The sequence below is a fragment of the Chinchilla lanigera genome, unplaced genomic scaffold, assembly GCF_000276665.1.
Source record: "Chinchilla lanigera isolate Chin_1 unplaced genomic scaffold, ChiLan1.0 scaffold00022, whole genome shotgun sequence".
Taxonomy (NCBI): domain Eukaryota; kingdom Metazoa; phylum Chordata; class Mammalia; order Rodentia; family Chinchillidae; genus Chinchilla; species Chinchilla lanigera.
Window position 1 is genome coordinate 21,153,160 of NW_004955423.1, and position 14,606 is coordinate 21,167,765.

The 14,606-nt window shown below is 41.8% G+C and overlaps 1 protein-coding gene across 1 annotated transcript in view; it reads left to right on the forward strand.

The window, feature by feature from the left end:
- The window catches only part of Ptger3 (prostaglandin E receptor 3 (subtype EP3)), a gene marked incomplete at its 5' end in the record, with an annotated part of 67,510 nt that extends 56,234 nt beyond the window's left edge, over nucleotides 1-11,276 (forward strand). The window contains 2 exon segments of the mRNA XM_005385244.2: nucleotides 8,903-8,994; nucleotides 11,137-11,276. Of these exon segments, the coding sequence (XP_005385301.1) occupies nucleotides 8,903-8,994; nucleotides 11,137-11,140 (96 nt within the window). The 3' untranslated portion in view covers nucleotides 11,141-11,276.
- Nucleotides 11,277-14,606: the final 3,330 nt, after the last annotated feature.

Sequence of the window (14,606 nt, forward strand, 5' to 3'; positions counted from 1 at the left end):
TTCATGGGAAAACCTTTGCGACAGAATTAGTGCCCGTGTGCCCAGAGGAAGGTACTGCGGTCCCCAGTGAGGACAACTGCGGGAACAGCACGGGGACGCAGCGAGGGCAGCGACTGCATTGGCTGATGGGCGCTAGAGTGACTGAAAAAGGATTCACATTTCCCAAGTCGTCCTCTGTGGAAGGTGTTTACATTGCTTAGTAATTTAGGCTCTTCGGGATGTAAGAAAGAGAGCACCCCTTAGGTTAGCTCAGGCGAAGGGATTATTGTAATGGGATGTGATGGGTTGCCGTTTGTAGGCTGGAGTCAGAGGAGGCCCAGACAGGATTCCCAGAGTCCTTCTCCAGTGGAGAAAATGGAATTTCACCCTCTCCTCCATCTCTATTGGATCTAAGTTTTTACACCTGGTTAGTTTTATTTCCATTGCCAATTGGCTATTCTTCCTTTCTACGGCCAGTAAAATCTCTTAACTTGATGGTCTGTGCCCTCATGCATCTGGTACTCATGCTGTCTTCTTCATTTTAATGATGTTTCCAAAGTCAGATTCCCAAGGAAAGAAATCTCTGCCTGTGGGTTCATTAGCTTTCACTGGCAAAGTCCTGGTCAGTGGCCCACCTATGACATGGATCACTTACTTTGTCCAATCAGGTGAGCCCAGGATGCTTTATAAAATGGAGACCTATAATTTTCCCTGTGGCAGAAATTATGGGCCAGGGAATTGTCCTTTAGAAAGATTGGCAGGAGAAGTTGGCATAATAAGTGTCGTGTCTAATGGAGCTGAAATAGGAATAACTAACGCTTCTTGGGTGCTTACTTCATGTCGTTGTGTTGGGGTCTGGTCTAAGCACTTCACCTACACCAACCCTTTTCATCCTACCAACAACTTTATAGGGTGGTTAGTACCATTACCCTGTTTCTCCAAGGAAGAAATCGAGACCTTGCTGATTGAAATAACTTGCACAAAGTCACACAGCTAATAACGCGTGGAGGCAGGATTCCAGCTAAGCAGGATGTTCTAGAGTCCACTGTCTTCTGCCGTGTGGTCAAGTGTGGGGCCTTAGGAAGGACAGGTAGTAGTGAAGACTAGGTACAGAAAAGTCATTTTCTAAAGGAAGCTGTGTCCACACGGTGGATGGGTAATAAGGGACGACCTGAACATGACATGGAGTGGTCAGGGGAAAAGACATTTCCCAGGCACACAAAAAGCGTGAATCACGTGGAATATGGGTTTTATGAAAAGTTTCTTTTCAGCGGAAAAATGACTGGCTATTTGGAAGTATGGTATATAAAGTTTTGTCAAGTGCAATAGAATAAATCATTATATTCTTCCCCAAAGAGAAGCAGGCTGGAGTCCCAATTTCTCTGTCTATGGGTATTCCTTACCAAAGATATTTCTTGCACTTTGAGGGTATTTAGAAACTCCCACCTTTCCTTTACATCATGTGAAGGGAAAACTTTGTGTCCTTTACTTTGTAGAATGAAAGAAAGAACTCTTCTGTAATGAGGTCTATCTCCAGCATTCACAGTCAAGTTTCTCAGTGTCTGATGGGAAGCCGGGCCGGAGGGCAGATGTACCAAGCAAGGGCGCAGAGGTGAAGTGTGGACGTGTTCTGCGGCATCCTCAGCTTTCAGGGTCTCTTTCTGCTTGACGGTCCAGGCAAGAGGAACATTTTAATCTTTGACTCATCCTCCTGCCTTAGGTTGTTGGCAGCCAATCATCATGGGGACCCTCAAAATATTACATCAGAGTTTTTAAGTTGAGGGGGAGACAGCATGCCTACATCCCAATCTCTGCATATCTCTACCCATTTCTAGCACGAAGTGAAATGTAGGCCGTTACTAACTGTGTACACTCAAGTTACTGTGGAACTCAGTCTTTCCTTAGCTTCCCCCCACCTCCTAGTTCTTCCTTTCAGATCCTCTACTTCTCTGAAACCCCAAACTCCATCACATGCTCTTATATTTCCCTTCTTTACATCCCTGAGGTATGTACAACCCATACTATTGTGAGGAAATGGGTCTATTGTCGTGGAAGGGCAAAAGACAGAATATCCTTGAAAAGACCAAGACTTAAAGAGAAGTAGTGGAGGCCCAACCCAAGTAACAGTCAAATCTTTCTGGACAGTGAGGTGGCAGCCCCTCAGAAGACAATGCTAGGTTGAAGAGCAGGTTGTCAATGTGAAAGTCTTTAACACAACTGGAGCTGCTCCAAGCCCCTTGGAGAACCTGAGGGAGACCATTAGGTCAGACCCCTCCTGTCTGTTCAGCTTCACTAGACAGTTAGAGCTCCGAGGAAAGGGATGAGAAGGGAAGGAAACTTGGAGAACAAGAAGGGAAACCATTTCTTTTTGCCACTAGTGTGACATGGCAGAGTAGGCCTGGAGTGGACACGACGCCTTACCTCTCAAAGACCAGCCAGTACAACAAAGTCAGATGATGCATGTAGCAGCCTGACAATAATTAATCAATTCATACTTTTTTCAGAAAGGAACATTTTAGAGTTATGTAACAAATTAGAAGCCAGAGACCTAAGTCCTGGTCCAGGGTCTAGGCCTAGATTTGTGTGAGTAATTTAACTTCACCGAGCTTTCATTTTTCTGGTCTCTGAAATGGAAATATCTACCCATTTAAAGACACAGCGTATAAAAACACTTAAAAGTCACTCATTCAAACATCCTAAAGTAGTTAAACGGCACTGGGACAGGCTCTGGTCTACTTACCCAAGCGCATTGGCAAACAAAACAGATGAAAAATCTCTGCCCTTTGAGGGACTCAGGGCCGAGCACAATTGCTCCTGTATTGCAGCTTTCCAGTCAGCTCAGTTATCTATGCCTTTCTCTCTTTCCCTTCCCTTGTTTCCCTCCTTTCTTCCTTCTTTCTTTTCTTCCTTCCTCCCATCCTTCTTTTTTTCCTTCTTCCTCTTTTCCTTTTTTTCTTCCCTCCCTTCTTCTTCTCTTCCTCCCTCCCTTCCTTCCCCTCTCCATTCTTTCACTTTTTTTTCCTTCCTTCTTTTCTTCCTTCCCTCCTTCCTTTTCTTTCTTCATCATGAAACAAGTGTTCCCAGCTTACACTCCAGCATGTTTACAAATGGATCAAACCAGTAATCTGTTCCTGGACCTGGTGATAGCACAGAAACAAGGAAGCTGGATTCCAAACCCAGTTGTCTGCAAACTGGCTTTGTGACTGTATGAAAACACAAAACAAAGCACAGGACAACCTGGCCTCACCTCCTCCTCTCTGAGAGGGTTGGGTTACACAGCTCTGAGGCTCCCTTCAGCTTCGAGATGTGCAGTTTTGTTTACTCCCATGGGGATCACCACCTCCTTGGTGGTAGCTGGCAAAGCGCTTTGGAAGAATTTAGCAGTTCTCGGGATCTGTCCTACAAATTCCACCAAAGTAGAGGAAGACAAACAGCACCGTGCTATACTCTGGAGCATAATCAAATGGCATTTCCTATCATTTCTTCTGATTTCAATTATTTCCCTACTGGATTATGCATTCTTCAAGGCAGAAATGAGCTGGTACATTATAAATGTTATTGTTCCAACCCACTCAGGAAGTTGAATTTACATTTCAACTTTCTAAAATTATCTAAATTTTCCTCATCTTTGTGGGTCAAATTCTGTCCCTATTTCCTTATATGTTTCACTTATTAATTCGCCAGCTAACTTAATTACTTTCTCCTTTAAAGTATCATGAAAATGTGAATTTTAGCTCACCCCTCATGAAAATCAGTTCATTCTTGATTAATAAAGTTTCATTCTACTTATATAAAAAGAAAGGGATACATTTGTGAGCATTAAAGCTTACTAGTACAGTCTTATCTAGCCTAAACTCTACAATACTAGAGATGAGAGCAAATATCAAAAGTTATGTGAGACAAGTTCTATTAACATAAGTTTGCAATTCCTTAACAGGGATTAGCGGAAGCAAACATTGCAGGATGGTTGGTTCACAGGTTCTGGAACCAAACAGCCCACACTGGAACCCAAATTCTGCTAGTTCCCTGTAGGAGACACTGGGCAAGGTAGTTGCATGGGCCTCACTTTTCTCATCCGCTAAGCAGAGATGATGATAACCAAATGGGGTGACACTTGCAAAGGATTAGAACTGTACCTACAAGGGGAGGATACTTGTCATTTTTGCAGACTGCTTAGGTGAGAATGGAAGAGAGGAAATAAGAGCAGCTGATGCATTGCTTTGAGAAGCTGTGAAGGGAATCAGGAAATCGGAATGCATTTATAGGAAAGGGGAATGTCAAGCAGTCAAACACAGATGTCGGTGTGTATTTTGTTCCCAACGTAAGCAAAGCCTGTGCACATTTAAAAGTGGGTGGAAAGGAACTGGCAGATAGGAAGACAGGAGAGGTAGGGGTCACCATGGGAGCGAGATGACGTGTAACAGGAGCCAGGTGAGTTGAAGTGACAGGAGGGAATTCTCTAAATTGTGTCTGTTCTTTAGAACACCTCAAGGACACCTTCGAGCCAACTAACAGGCTAACAGCATTCCACACACAGAGCCAGGGTGTTTGAGAACACAGACCCCGGGCATCCTTGGCCAAACCTCTAACAGTCACAGGATCCACAAGTAGAGGAGCAAGGAGCAAAAACTAGGCTGTGTTCAGGTGTCTGTGAGTGACCACGTGCATGGTCAGTCCTTTCACCACAAATGCCACGGAAAATACTTTGGTCCAAGAGTCAAATTCAAGGTGAAGGATCAACCTCCTCCTATACGAACATGCTAATAACCTCTAGTGTCTTAGCTGAACTCTTTAAACATCCTAAAATCTGGCTTGGTAAGTAACAGTGCTTCAACCGAAACCCTTGGACTGTCATATGCAGACAGAGGACCCACCTTGCTCTCAAGTTTGAGATCATAAGTATATATTTGGTCACTTGGGAAGAACACAGCCTACCTGCAGGCTAATCTGAAGCAAGAGCAAGAAGAACTACCAGTGCCACAGACTGCTGCGGATGAAAGGCAGGGTGTTAAAGGGGAGACACGCTGAATGGAATTAAAAGCAAACTAGTGTTTTGGTTCTCATGAGTACTATTCTCTCAGTCCTTGGCCTCATGATCTCAGCCATGAAGCGTCAGTCATTTGTTTAGAATTCTATTTTATTCAGTGCTTATTGGGCTCACACTATGAATCAGACTAAGAGAAGCTGACATATTAAATACAATTAAGACTAATTAAGTACAATTCAATAAGTATCTCAAATAACATAAAAATCTATGCGGCGTATGGTAAATTTCAAGTCAGTATTTCTACTTTTGCTTCCTCCCACCCAAAGCAATTCTCTTTTAAAATTTTGCTTTTCCATACAGATGCAAAGCTTTGTCTTAAAAAGCTTCAGGAATTTTATGAGTTGGTAGTGTGAAGGAGAGACTGTTTTCAGTAAGGCCACCTTCCCAGAGACTCCCAATCCTGGTGCATGGGAGGTTCCTCCCCTACCAGCTAAATGCAACTTGACAAAAGGTGTTTCGCACGCTGCTGGTCCCATGTGCTAGCTCTTCATTTCATACCTGGACTCTCTTTGTTTCACACTGTTCACATGGTGACCTTCAGAGCCCCATCCCTGGGCATACCTAGAAGAACCTTGGTGCGTCGTTTCCCTAAATGAGCCAGGAATGACGGATGCGGAGTGGAAATCCATTTGTCTGCAGATGGGTTGAACTTGGAAGTGTCGCTCATCCTCAGAGTTCCCTGAAGGACCAGGTTGAGCCTGGATTCATGGGAAATTTCATCCCTTCTTGCTCCGTCTTGTCTTCATCCTACTTTCTGACTTAATCATTGGTTTCCTCCAAGAAAAAGTACTTAATAATCAACCTACGTATAAATCCTTGGCTCAAAGTCTGATTCTGGGAATACTCAAGTGAAGATAGCACTTATCACTCATTCATTCATGCCAGAAGCTCAATCTGGTGCCTTCTTCTCAGTTCAGTTACATGACACAAAATGTAATCGTGGGTATGCTCAAGGTACTATATGGGTCATACAGCGTACACATTTTGGAGCTAAGGGAAACTTTTAAAGTCTGAGCAAACCACCATAGCTATTGAAGTAACTTACGTCCAGTAGATTCTCATGAGTGGTAAAATACTTGTTCAGTGCTAGGTCTTATGCTCTTAGACACTGAGAAAAACAGTCCTTTTCCTAGGGTTCTATTCAATTCTGTGCTTATTGGGCTCTGATTATAAACCCAATTGAGTATGACAAACTGACAGAGACTAACAGGGAGTAAGTATACCTTGAATAACATAAAATGCTATCGAAGGAATGGAATGGTGTATTTCCAAGAAAATGGAAGGCTGAGTTTTGCGGGATAAGCAGATTTCGTTCTGGAAAGAGCTGGAGAGGCTTTTTAGGAAGAGGAAATAGCATGCTCCATTCACGCCGCAATTACAGTTGCAATTAGGTCTCAGAGAGAGTGAGTAGGTTAAGGATTCGAGAAGTACCAGTCCTGCATGCAGGTCAGAGGCGGATCTAGAGGTGTAGGTTGGAGCCACTCAGTGGTGAACTTCAGGTACTTCAGGACTGACTCCTGTCATAGAGGGAAACTTTCAAAGATATTCAGGATTTGCCCAGATTTGTCTTAGAGATAATATGAAGGATATATCTGGAGAAAAATTGGGGTCAGAAACAATAGCTGGCCATTAGATTAAACCAAACTTAAGTTCCAATATATGACTATTTTAAAAATAGAATTTACTTTTTCAAGTAGTTTGCAGCAGAACTGACCAGAAGGTGCACACATTTCTAGCATACCTCTACCCCCATGTATACATCTGCTACACTGATGAACCTAGTGACACCTCGTCTCCCATAGTCCTGAGTTTATACGAGGGTCCGTTCTTGCTGTGGCCCATGCTACAGAGTTGGACAAATGTATTCTGCCGTGTAGCTGCCATGCTAGTACATACAGCGGAATTTTACTGTGGAGAGTGAAGAGCGTTTTTAGGTGCAGAACAGCCCCACTATTTCTGACCTATGGAAACATAATTTCTTGGGGCTGGGGATTTAGCTCAGTGGCAAAGCGCCTGCCTGGCAAGCGCAAGGTCGTGAGTTCAGTTCCCGGTACCGGAGAAAAACCAAAAAAAAAAAAAAAAAAGAAAAGGAAACATAATTTCTTTTCTTTTCTTTTTCTTGTCTTTTTGCAACAGGGTCTCACTCTGCAGTTCAGGGTGACCTTGAGCTCACGTTGTAACCCAGGCTAGTCTCAAATTTGCAACCATCCTCTTGCCTCAGCCTCCCAAGTGCTGGGATTATAGGCGTGCACCACCACACCTGGCATAAAACATAATTTCATATGGTTCAAACGGATACCCTTGCCAGAAATGAGGGTGATGATTTGAAGTGTAATTCTTGATGCAAAGAAGATGGGTCATTTTACAAGCCTTCAGAGAATGCCTTCCTAAAACAGAAATGGCCCGCTTGTTTAACACAAACCAAAAAACGGAAAACTTGCCTAGGAATGGTGCTACACACCTGCAGTTGCAGGTACTTGGGAGGCTGAGGCAGAAGACTGCAAGTTCAAGATAGGGCTGCTCCATTTAGTGAGTCCCTGCCTCAAATAAAAGGCGTAAGGTTGGGGTTGTAGCTCAGTGGCAGAGCATTTGCCTACATGCATGTGGCACTGGGCTCAGTCCCCAGGGCCAAATAAGAAAAAAAAATATAGAAATCATTTGTCTGTACGGACAACTTAGGCAATGCCCTGCACTCAGAAGAGGCGTGCAGCTTCCGAGGATGTTAGTTACATTCTTTGAAAGAAACCTCACTCTGGCAAGCCAATAGAAAAGATTGGGGAAATAGTGGATTTCATCTCACTCTGTGTTCTTCTTGTAATGAGTTGCAAAAATTTGACATTATTCTGAATTTTCCTGTAAGAGAATTCCCGAGAAATGTATAAAGACTTTTTTTCAGCTATGACAAAAATATTCTCTGAGAATGTTTGAATTAATCGAATGGATCTAGGCTAGGATTGAGAGACTGTGAACAGGACACGGGCTCGGGACCAGTTTAAAAAGGTCAGTCATCCGTGCCGCAAATAATTCCTGACCGTGGCCTGTGTCCCAGGCACTGTGATCATTTTCTAGCAACACACTAGTAACCAAACAAGGCACGAATCATGCTGTTATGAAGGTTGCGCCTTAGATAAAATGACAAATATTAAACAAATTAGTGCAGAATAAGTATTAGTTTCAAACTATACTGAGTTCCTTAAAAGAAAATAGTAAAAACACTGAGGAAGTAGTTTTTCCAAGTTGAGACCTGTACAGTGAGTAGCAGCTGGCCAGGTGGTGAAAGACTGCAAGAAAGCTTCCAGGAGAGAGACTGCAAGGGCAAAAGCCCTGAGGTGGAAAGGAGGAGAACCCTCTTTATGATGTCCACAGATGATCACTATCACATAAGCACAAAAGAACAAAAGGCAAAAAGTCAGAAATGAAGCCAGAGGTTTAGCCAGAGGCCAGGCCCAACAGGTCCTCCAAGCTCAAGTTCAGAATCTGGTCTTTATCCTGAAAGCAATAGGAAGTCCTGAAAACCAGTAAACTGGGGAGTGATAGAATTTGATTTCCAGCACCAAACCACTTGAAGTCAGTGAGTTCTTTAACTAGTAAGGGGATAAGGGCTGCAGAGCGGGAGAAGTCCCATCAGCCGTGATCTCTGCCCTCAATGCTCGCATGTAGGAGGGGTGGAGAGTGTGAATCAAAGCACAAAAGCAAGGATGAGACTTTCTAAGGGAGACGGTGCCTAAAACATGTCTACTTTCTGGACCGTAACCGCTATTGTGCGCAGGCTCAAGCGCAAGTTTTGATTTCCTTTGAAAATGCTCAAGGAACTGTCATCTGCCAACACGAGTCATATCAGTAATTCTGTCCCCGAAACCCTCTGTCTGTTCACAGATCAGGTTCCACACAAACAACTATGCATCCAGCTCCACGTCCCTGCCCCACCAGTGTTCCTCAACCTTGATGTGGAGCGACCGCCTGGAAAGGTGAGGCGTGGAAGCTGCCTGAAAGCACAGCGCAGGTGCAGCGTCTCCCTGGAAGGCGCTGCTCTGACCTGGGGCCGGGGCGCAGAGGCAGACTATCTTTAGGAATTACAGTGCACAATACGCATGCGCCGCTGATCAGGGATTATTAGACTGCTTTGAGGAGCTATTCCTGTTTTAAAACTCTACTTAAAGCTCCTCTGACTAAGACTTTTCTGAGGCTGGCTCCAGGCTGGTCTTGTGAAATCAATTCTCCTGCCATGAGAAAGCCTGAATGTTCCTGATTTTTTCATAAGAACAGTCTCTGGGGTATTTTAAGGCTAAGTTACTGTTTTAATTACACGTCAGAATCCAGTGTGTTCACCACATGGCTAGCACTCTCATGCCTGCCCTTCGGATGAGATTTATTTTGTATAAAATGTGTGCTTCAACGAACAAACACCCTAGGAAATAGAACATCATGCCGAATGTGACACATGATTAACTGTATTGAATTTCAAGCATTCATTTCCTCCCTGAGACACCTCTTCGCAGTATTTCTGTGGGAGACTACAGGGCTATGGCATTCATTGAACACAATGTCGCTTGGGTGTTATTGAATTGTGTGGCCTATTTTTTTTAGGAGAGGATGTGAGAGAAATGTTCCAATAATTGTTTTTCAAAGATAGCGCACTTGACTAGTCAGAAAGTTGACCTCTCCTTTGAAGGCATTGTGGGCATGCTCGCTGCGTCCCTTTCCCTGGGCAGTGTCAACTACAATCGCTTCTCTGCTCAGGACGAGTTGTGTTTGTGAACGAGACACACAGGCGGTGCAGTTTCCTTGGCCTTTTGTGCTCTCGTGGCTGAGATAACTCAGAGATCCTCACTGTTTTCCAGGGAAAGAACCGAATGTGACTTCCAGTGGACGCACAGTGTGCAGCGAGCCCTACAAGATAGGAATAGGCTGGATGATTCAGAAAATAGCTTAAACATCGTGAGGTCAATGACCTTTTACTTAGCAGTGCTTTGATAGCTACCAGCTATAGATACGCACACCGTGTCATTATTGGCTGTAAACACAGATTCCCCTGGGGGAGAGCGAAGTAAAAAGAAGGGATTTTTTTTTTTCCCATCTTTCTTTTTGGTAGGTTCACTGTAGCATTATTTTTATTTTCAAAAGTACATCTTATTGTGTTTTCCCACACCATAATAAAGAATCCATGCTCTCTATAGAAACTTCGGAGAATGAAAAAAAATTAGAATGATTACTTACTAAACTTCAGTTCTTTGAATCAGGAAAAAAACTATTATTATATTATAGTATTTCTTGGGCTGGGGATTTAGCTCAGTGGCACAGCGCCTGCCTGGCAAGAGCAAGGTTGTGAGTTCAATTCCCCATACTGGAAAAAAAAAAAGCCAAAAAATAAAAAAAAATTATAGTATTTCTTTCTTTTCTTTTTTCTCTATACTTTCTTGATTTTGTTTTATATACATACGATATTATGTATGCATTATTGAATATTGTTTTTAAATCATTTCATATAAAATAAGAATTTGTTAGAACACAAATTCTTTGTAAAGTTATTTTAATATGTACATAACAGTATATTAAAAATGAATAGTATAGTTTAATATAACCCTAATCTATGGTCACATTTAATACCACGATAAATAGTACTATATTATTACCTGTGGACTGAGATTTGTGGGATTTTTATTATAAGAAGTCTTTAAATAATAGATAATATGAGATGCATATAGGAAGACTGCTTTCCAAATTAGAGAAATGGTAAATTTTATCAGCAGTGTATGAGAGTTTCTGCTTTGCTTTACTCTTGGCAACACTGAATATAATTAAAAAATAAACACAATATGTACTCTGCTGGACTGATAGGACAAAACTGTATTTCATGGCTATTTAACTTTGTGAATGTTTCTTTTTAGGCTTTAGTTAGATACTTATTGGGGCTTGTTTTATGATGAGACTTTCTCTATTTGATATGCCTATGATTGCTCTATTTATAAAACATACACAGTTACTTCAGTCAAGACGGTTTTGCAACAAGGGATGCACATTTGTAACTTACATCTGACTCCTATGCCACAAAATTAGAAAGAAATCTCCATCTGTGCTTATTGCATCTTTCTCTCTCTCTATTCTAACAGATAATGCAAGAATGGAGCTGGACTTTTTGCACAACCCCTGCCTCCCTGAGTTGTGTATTTCTTCCCACATCAGAAGGAGAATTTTATGTTTTCATTTGGAGCATATCTTTATTTTTGTCTCATTTTTTTTTTTTAATTTTTTTTTTTTTTTTTTTTTTGGTTTTTCTCCGGTACCAGGAACCGAACTCACGACCTTGAGCTTGCCAGGCAGGTGCTTTGCTGCTGAGCTAAATCTCCAGCCCCCCTCATTTTTTATTTTGATGTCTTTCTTGGTGGTAGCACAGACTGGGACCAGGTTCATCATTAAAATCCATGCCTCTGAGTGTTATATTGACTTCTTTGAAGGACTCTGGACAAGCTCTTAAGAACTGGTGCAGCTTTCCACAGGTGATAATTGGTGAGAAAAGTGAGCAACAAAAGCTCCTAGCCCAGGACTTTTCCCCAACTTCAAAACTTTACCAGAATTCAAACAGATGTGCAGATCTTCACATTCATGATCCGACTTTATAATTTAAGCTTCAAAAATCAGGATAGGTTCTTGACAGTAAAATGTAAACACACTGGCAGTGAGCATTAGTAGGACATGCACCTAATGAGGTAGAAAAGCACTTAATGAGCTAGTGAAGCAGGAGGGTACTGTGACAACAGATATTTATGCCAGTGTGTGACTAACGCTGCAGAGACGTGTTCCTCGGGGGTATGATTGGGAATAAAAGTTCCTAAATTTACTTGCTGGTTATGGGTCATTTAGTAAGTCAGGAATCTGCTTCATTGCTATTTCTCTGTCTTTAAAGAAAAAAGGAGGGCAGCCAAGGGCACCCTTGAAGTCTCATAAACAGTTATGAAGCCACATGATTAACTCTTCAGCTAGAGGGATAAAAAAATCCAGACACAGCCCTCTGATTTTGTCTTCATGCTTTATCTTATTCTTGAATAATGATCAATTCAAGATTCCTTACATTTTTTCCCTAAGGCCACACACAAAAGGCTAAATTAGGAACGGACAGTTATTCTGTATGAAATTTCACTTTCTTTATGGAATAAAAGGATTTTGCCTGTACTGAAATAAAAAAAATTCTGCAAACTTTTAAAAACTACTTGGAGTCCTCTTAGAGCTCTCAGCTGATATGTTCTTTCCTACTTTTAAATTCAGCCAAGCTTCATTCTTCTTTCCTTTTTGCTGTTTCTTCCCCTCTTCCTTCCCCATCCACTTAGCTCGGCACACAGGTGCAGTGTTGCCTCGTTAGACCCTGTGCTAAGGGCCATGCTGTCACCAGCACAGGCAGCATAGAAGGGATAAAAACATGGAACATGGAACACAGGCAGCATAGAACAGATAAAAACTGTTTCACCATGGGGCTCTGTGCTGTGACTCCACTAGGATGTCTGTCAACTAGATTGAACCAATAGTTGAGTCATTCTTCTTAAAAAGCTGGACCGCTGATGAATCAGCTGTAAACTTCAATCATTTTCTTTCAATCCTATTTTTGAAGTAGCTCTTAACACAGTGCTGGTGCTATACACAACCCTCTTTTTCCAGCTTTAAATTCAACTAATTTCGCAAAACACACAGTATCTTGCCACCACTACCTAGTGTGTATGCTCCCTTGTGTTAGCTTTCCGTCGCTGTGACAAAGTCACTGAGGAAAGCCAACTTAAAGGAGAAAGTATTTATGTTGACTCACAGTTTTAGAGGTTTCCGTCCACGGCCACTTGGCCCTTTGCTGTGATGGGGCAGATTGTCACGGCAGGAAACCGTGGTGGAGCAAAGCTGCTCACCACATCGCACTGGGAAGCCGAGAGAGAAAGAGGACAAGGAAAAAAAAAAAAAATCAATTCAACATTGTATTTCAAGGTACTAGACATACTGGCAAAATTCCAAGTGAGAATCCAGTTTTTTCTAGCAATGAAGAACCTTATGTCCCAAGAAATTTAACATAACATCAAGGAAAAAATAAAGAACATAGTCCTTAATGTGGAAAAAAAAAAAAAAAGAAAGAGGACAAGGCCAGAGTCCCAGTGTCCTCTTCGAAGACACGCCCCCAATTACCTACCTTCCCCTTTGAGGACACACCCCTGGTGACCTAATTTCCTCTTCAAAGATAGTCCCAAAGCTATCTAACTTCTTTCTACTAGGCTGAGCCTCCTAAAGTCTCTCTCCCTTCCTCATGATGCCATGTGCTGAAAACCAAGCCATAGCACATGGCTCTTAGGGGAACACTCAGAATCCAAACCTTAATACCTTTATCTGTTCATCATTCGTCTATGTGGTTATCTAGCATAGTCTACTTATTATTTCATTTTTACCAAAGATCCAGTTTGCAGGGAGCTTGCCCAATGTTATATAGCTAATGTAAGTAACAATTCACATTCAAATTCAAGTTTTTTGATTCCAAATGTACTTTTCTTCCTACAGGATAAGGATAAGAGTCTTGCAACAATGATATTCTATTTACAAGACAATCTAGTGTACAGCAGAATCATGGATTTTGGAATCAAGCTTGTATTTAAATCTGGCTATGACCAGGGATATAGCTCAGTGGCACAGTGCCTGCCTGGTAAGCTCAAGGTCCTGAGTTCAATTCCCAGTACCAATAAATCTGGCTGTGCTACTTGTAAGCTCTGTGACCTTGGGAAAGTCAATTAATCTTCTCAAGTCTCAATAAGTTGAGCTACAAACAAAAAATAATAACACTTACCTGTAAGGTTATTGTGATAATGTATGAAAAGTACATGTAGCTCAATATTCAGTTAAATATTAACAATGTTTATTCTTATTCCAGCTTTATCTCCAACTATTTAATTTGAGTTTTTAATTCCTGCTATGAACTAGCTCCCCTGTGTATTGGTTGAAATACCCTGGACAGGGTCAAATTTAAACCCCTGTGTGTCATTCTTATTATAATGATTCATAACTGTTTTTGTCAATGTCAAACTTACCTACTTGCTACATATTCAAATCTTGCTTTGACTTTTGACCTGGAATAACTTAAGTATTTTCATTATCTCCATTCTTCTGTCTCCAACTCTGAAGTTACATAATACTCATTTTGATGATTATTGTACTGCATTATTCCTTATTTTCATTGTGTATATGTTCTTCCTTGATGAAACTAATTCACAGTGAGTAGGATTTTTTTCTCATGTTTCTTTGTAGATCTCATAGCCTTAGTGCAGTGTTTGATGCCTAGAAAGATACTATTTACTTAGTAAATTATAGCAAAGGATACATTGACAAACAAGATGCTTTTGTTACCGTCTTAGTAGGGGAGATAAAATTCCTGACACCCATGCTTTAAGGAGGAGAGGTTTATTTTGTCTCACAGTTTGTAGAGGTTCAGTCCATAGTCAGCTGGCTCCAAGTAGGAAAGCATGGCAGAGGGTCCTGGCAGAGGAGAATTGCTTGTGACATGGTGGGCAGGAAGCAGAGACAGATCAAAGGGGAGGGAGGGAGAGAGACCCTTGCAGGC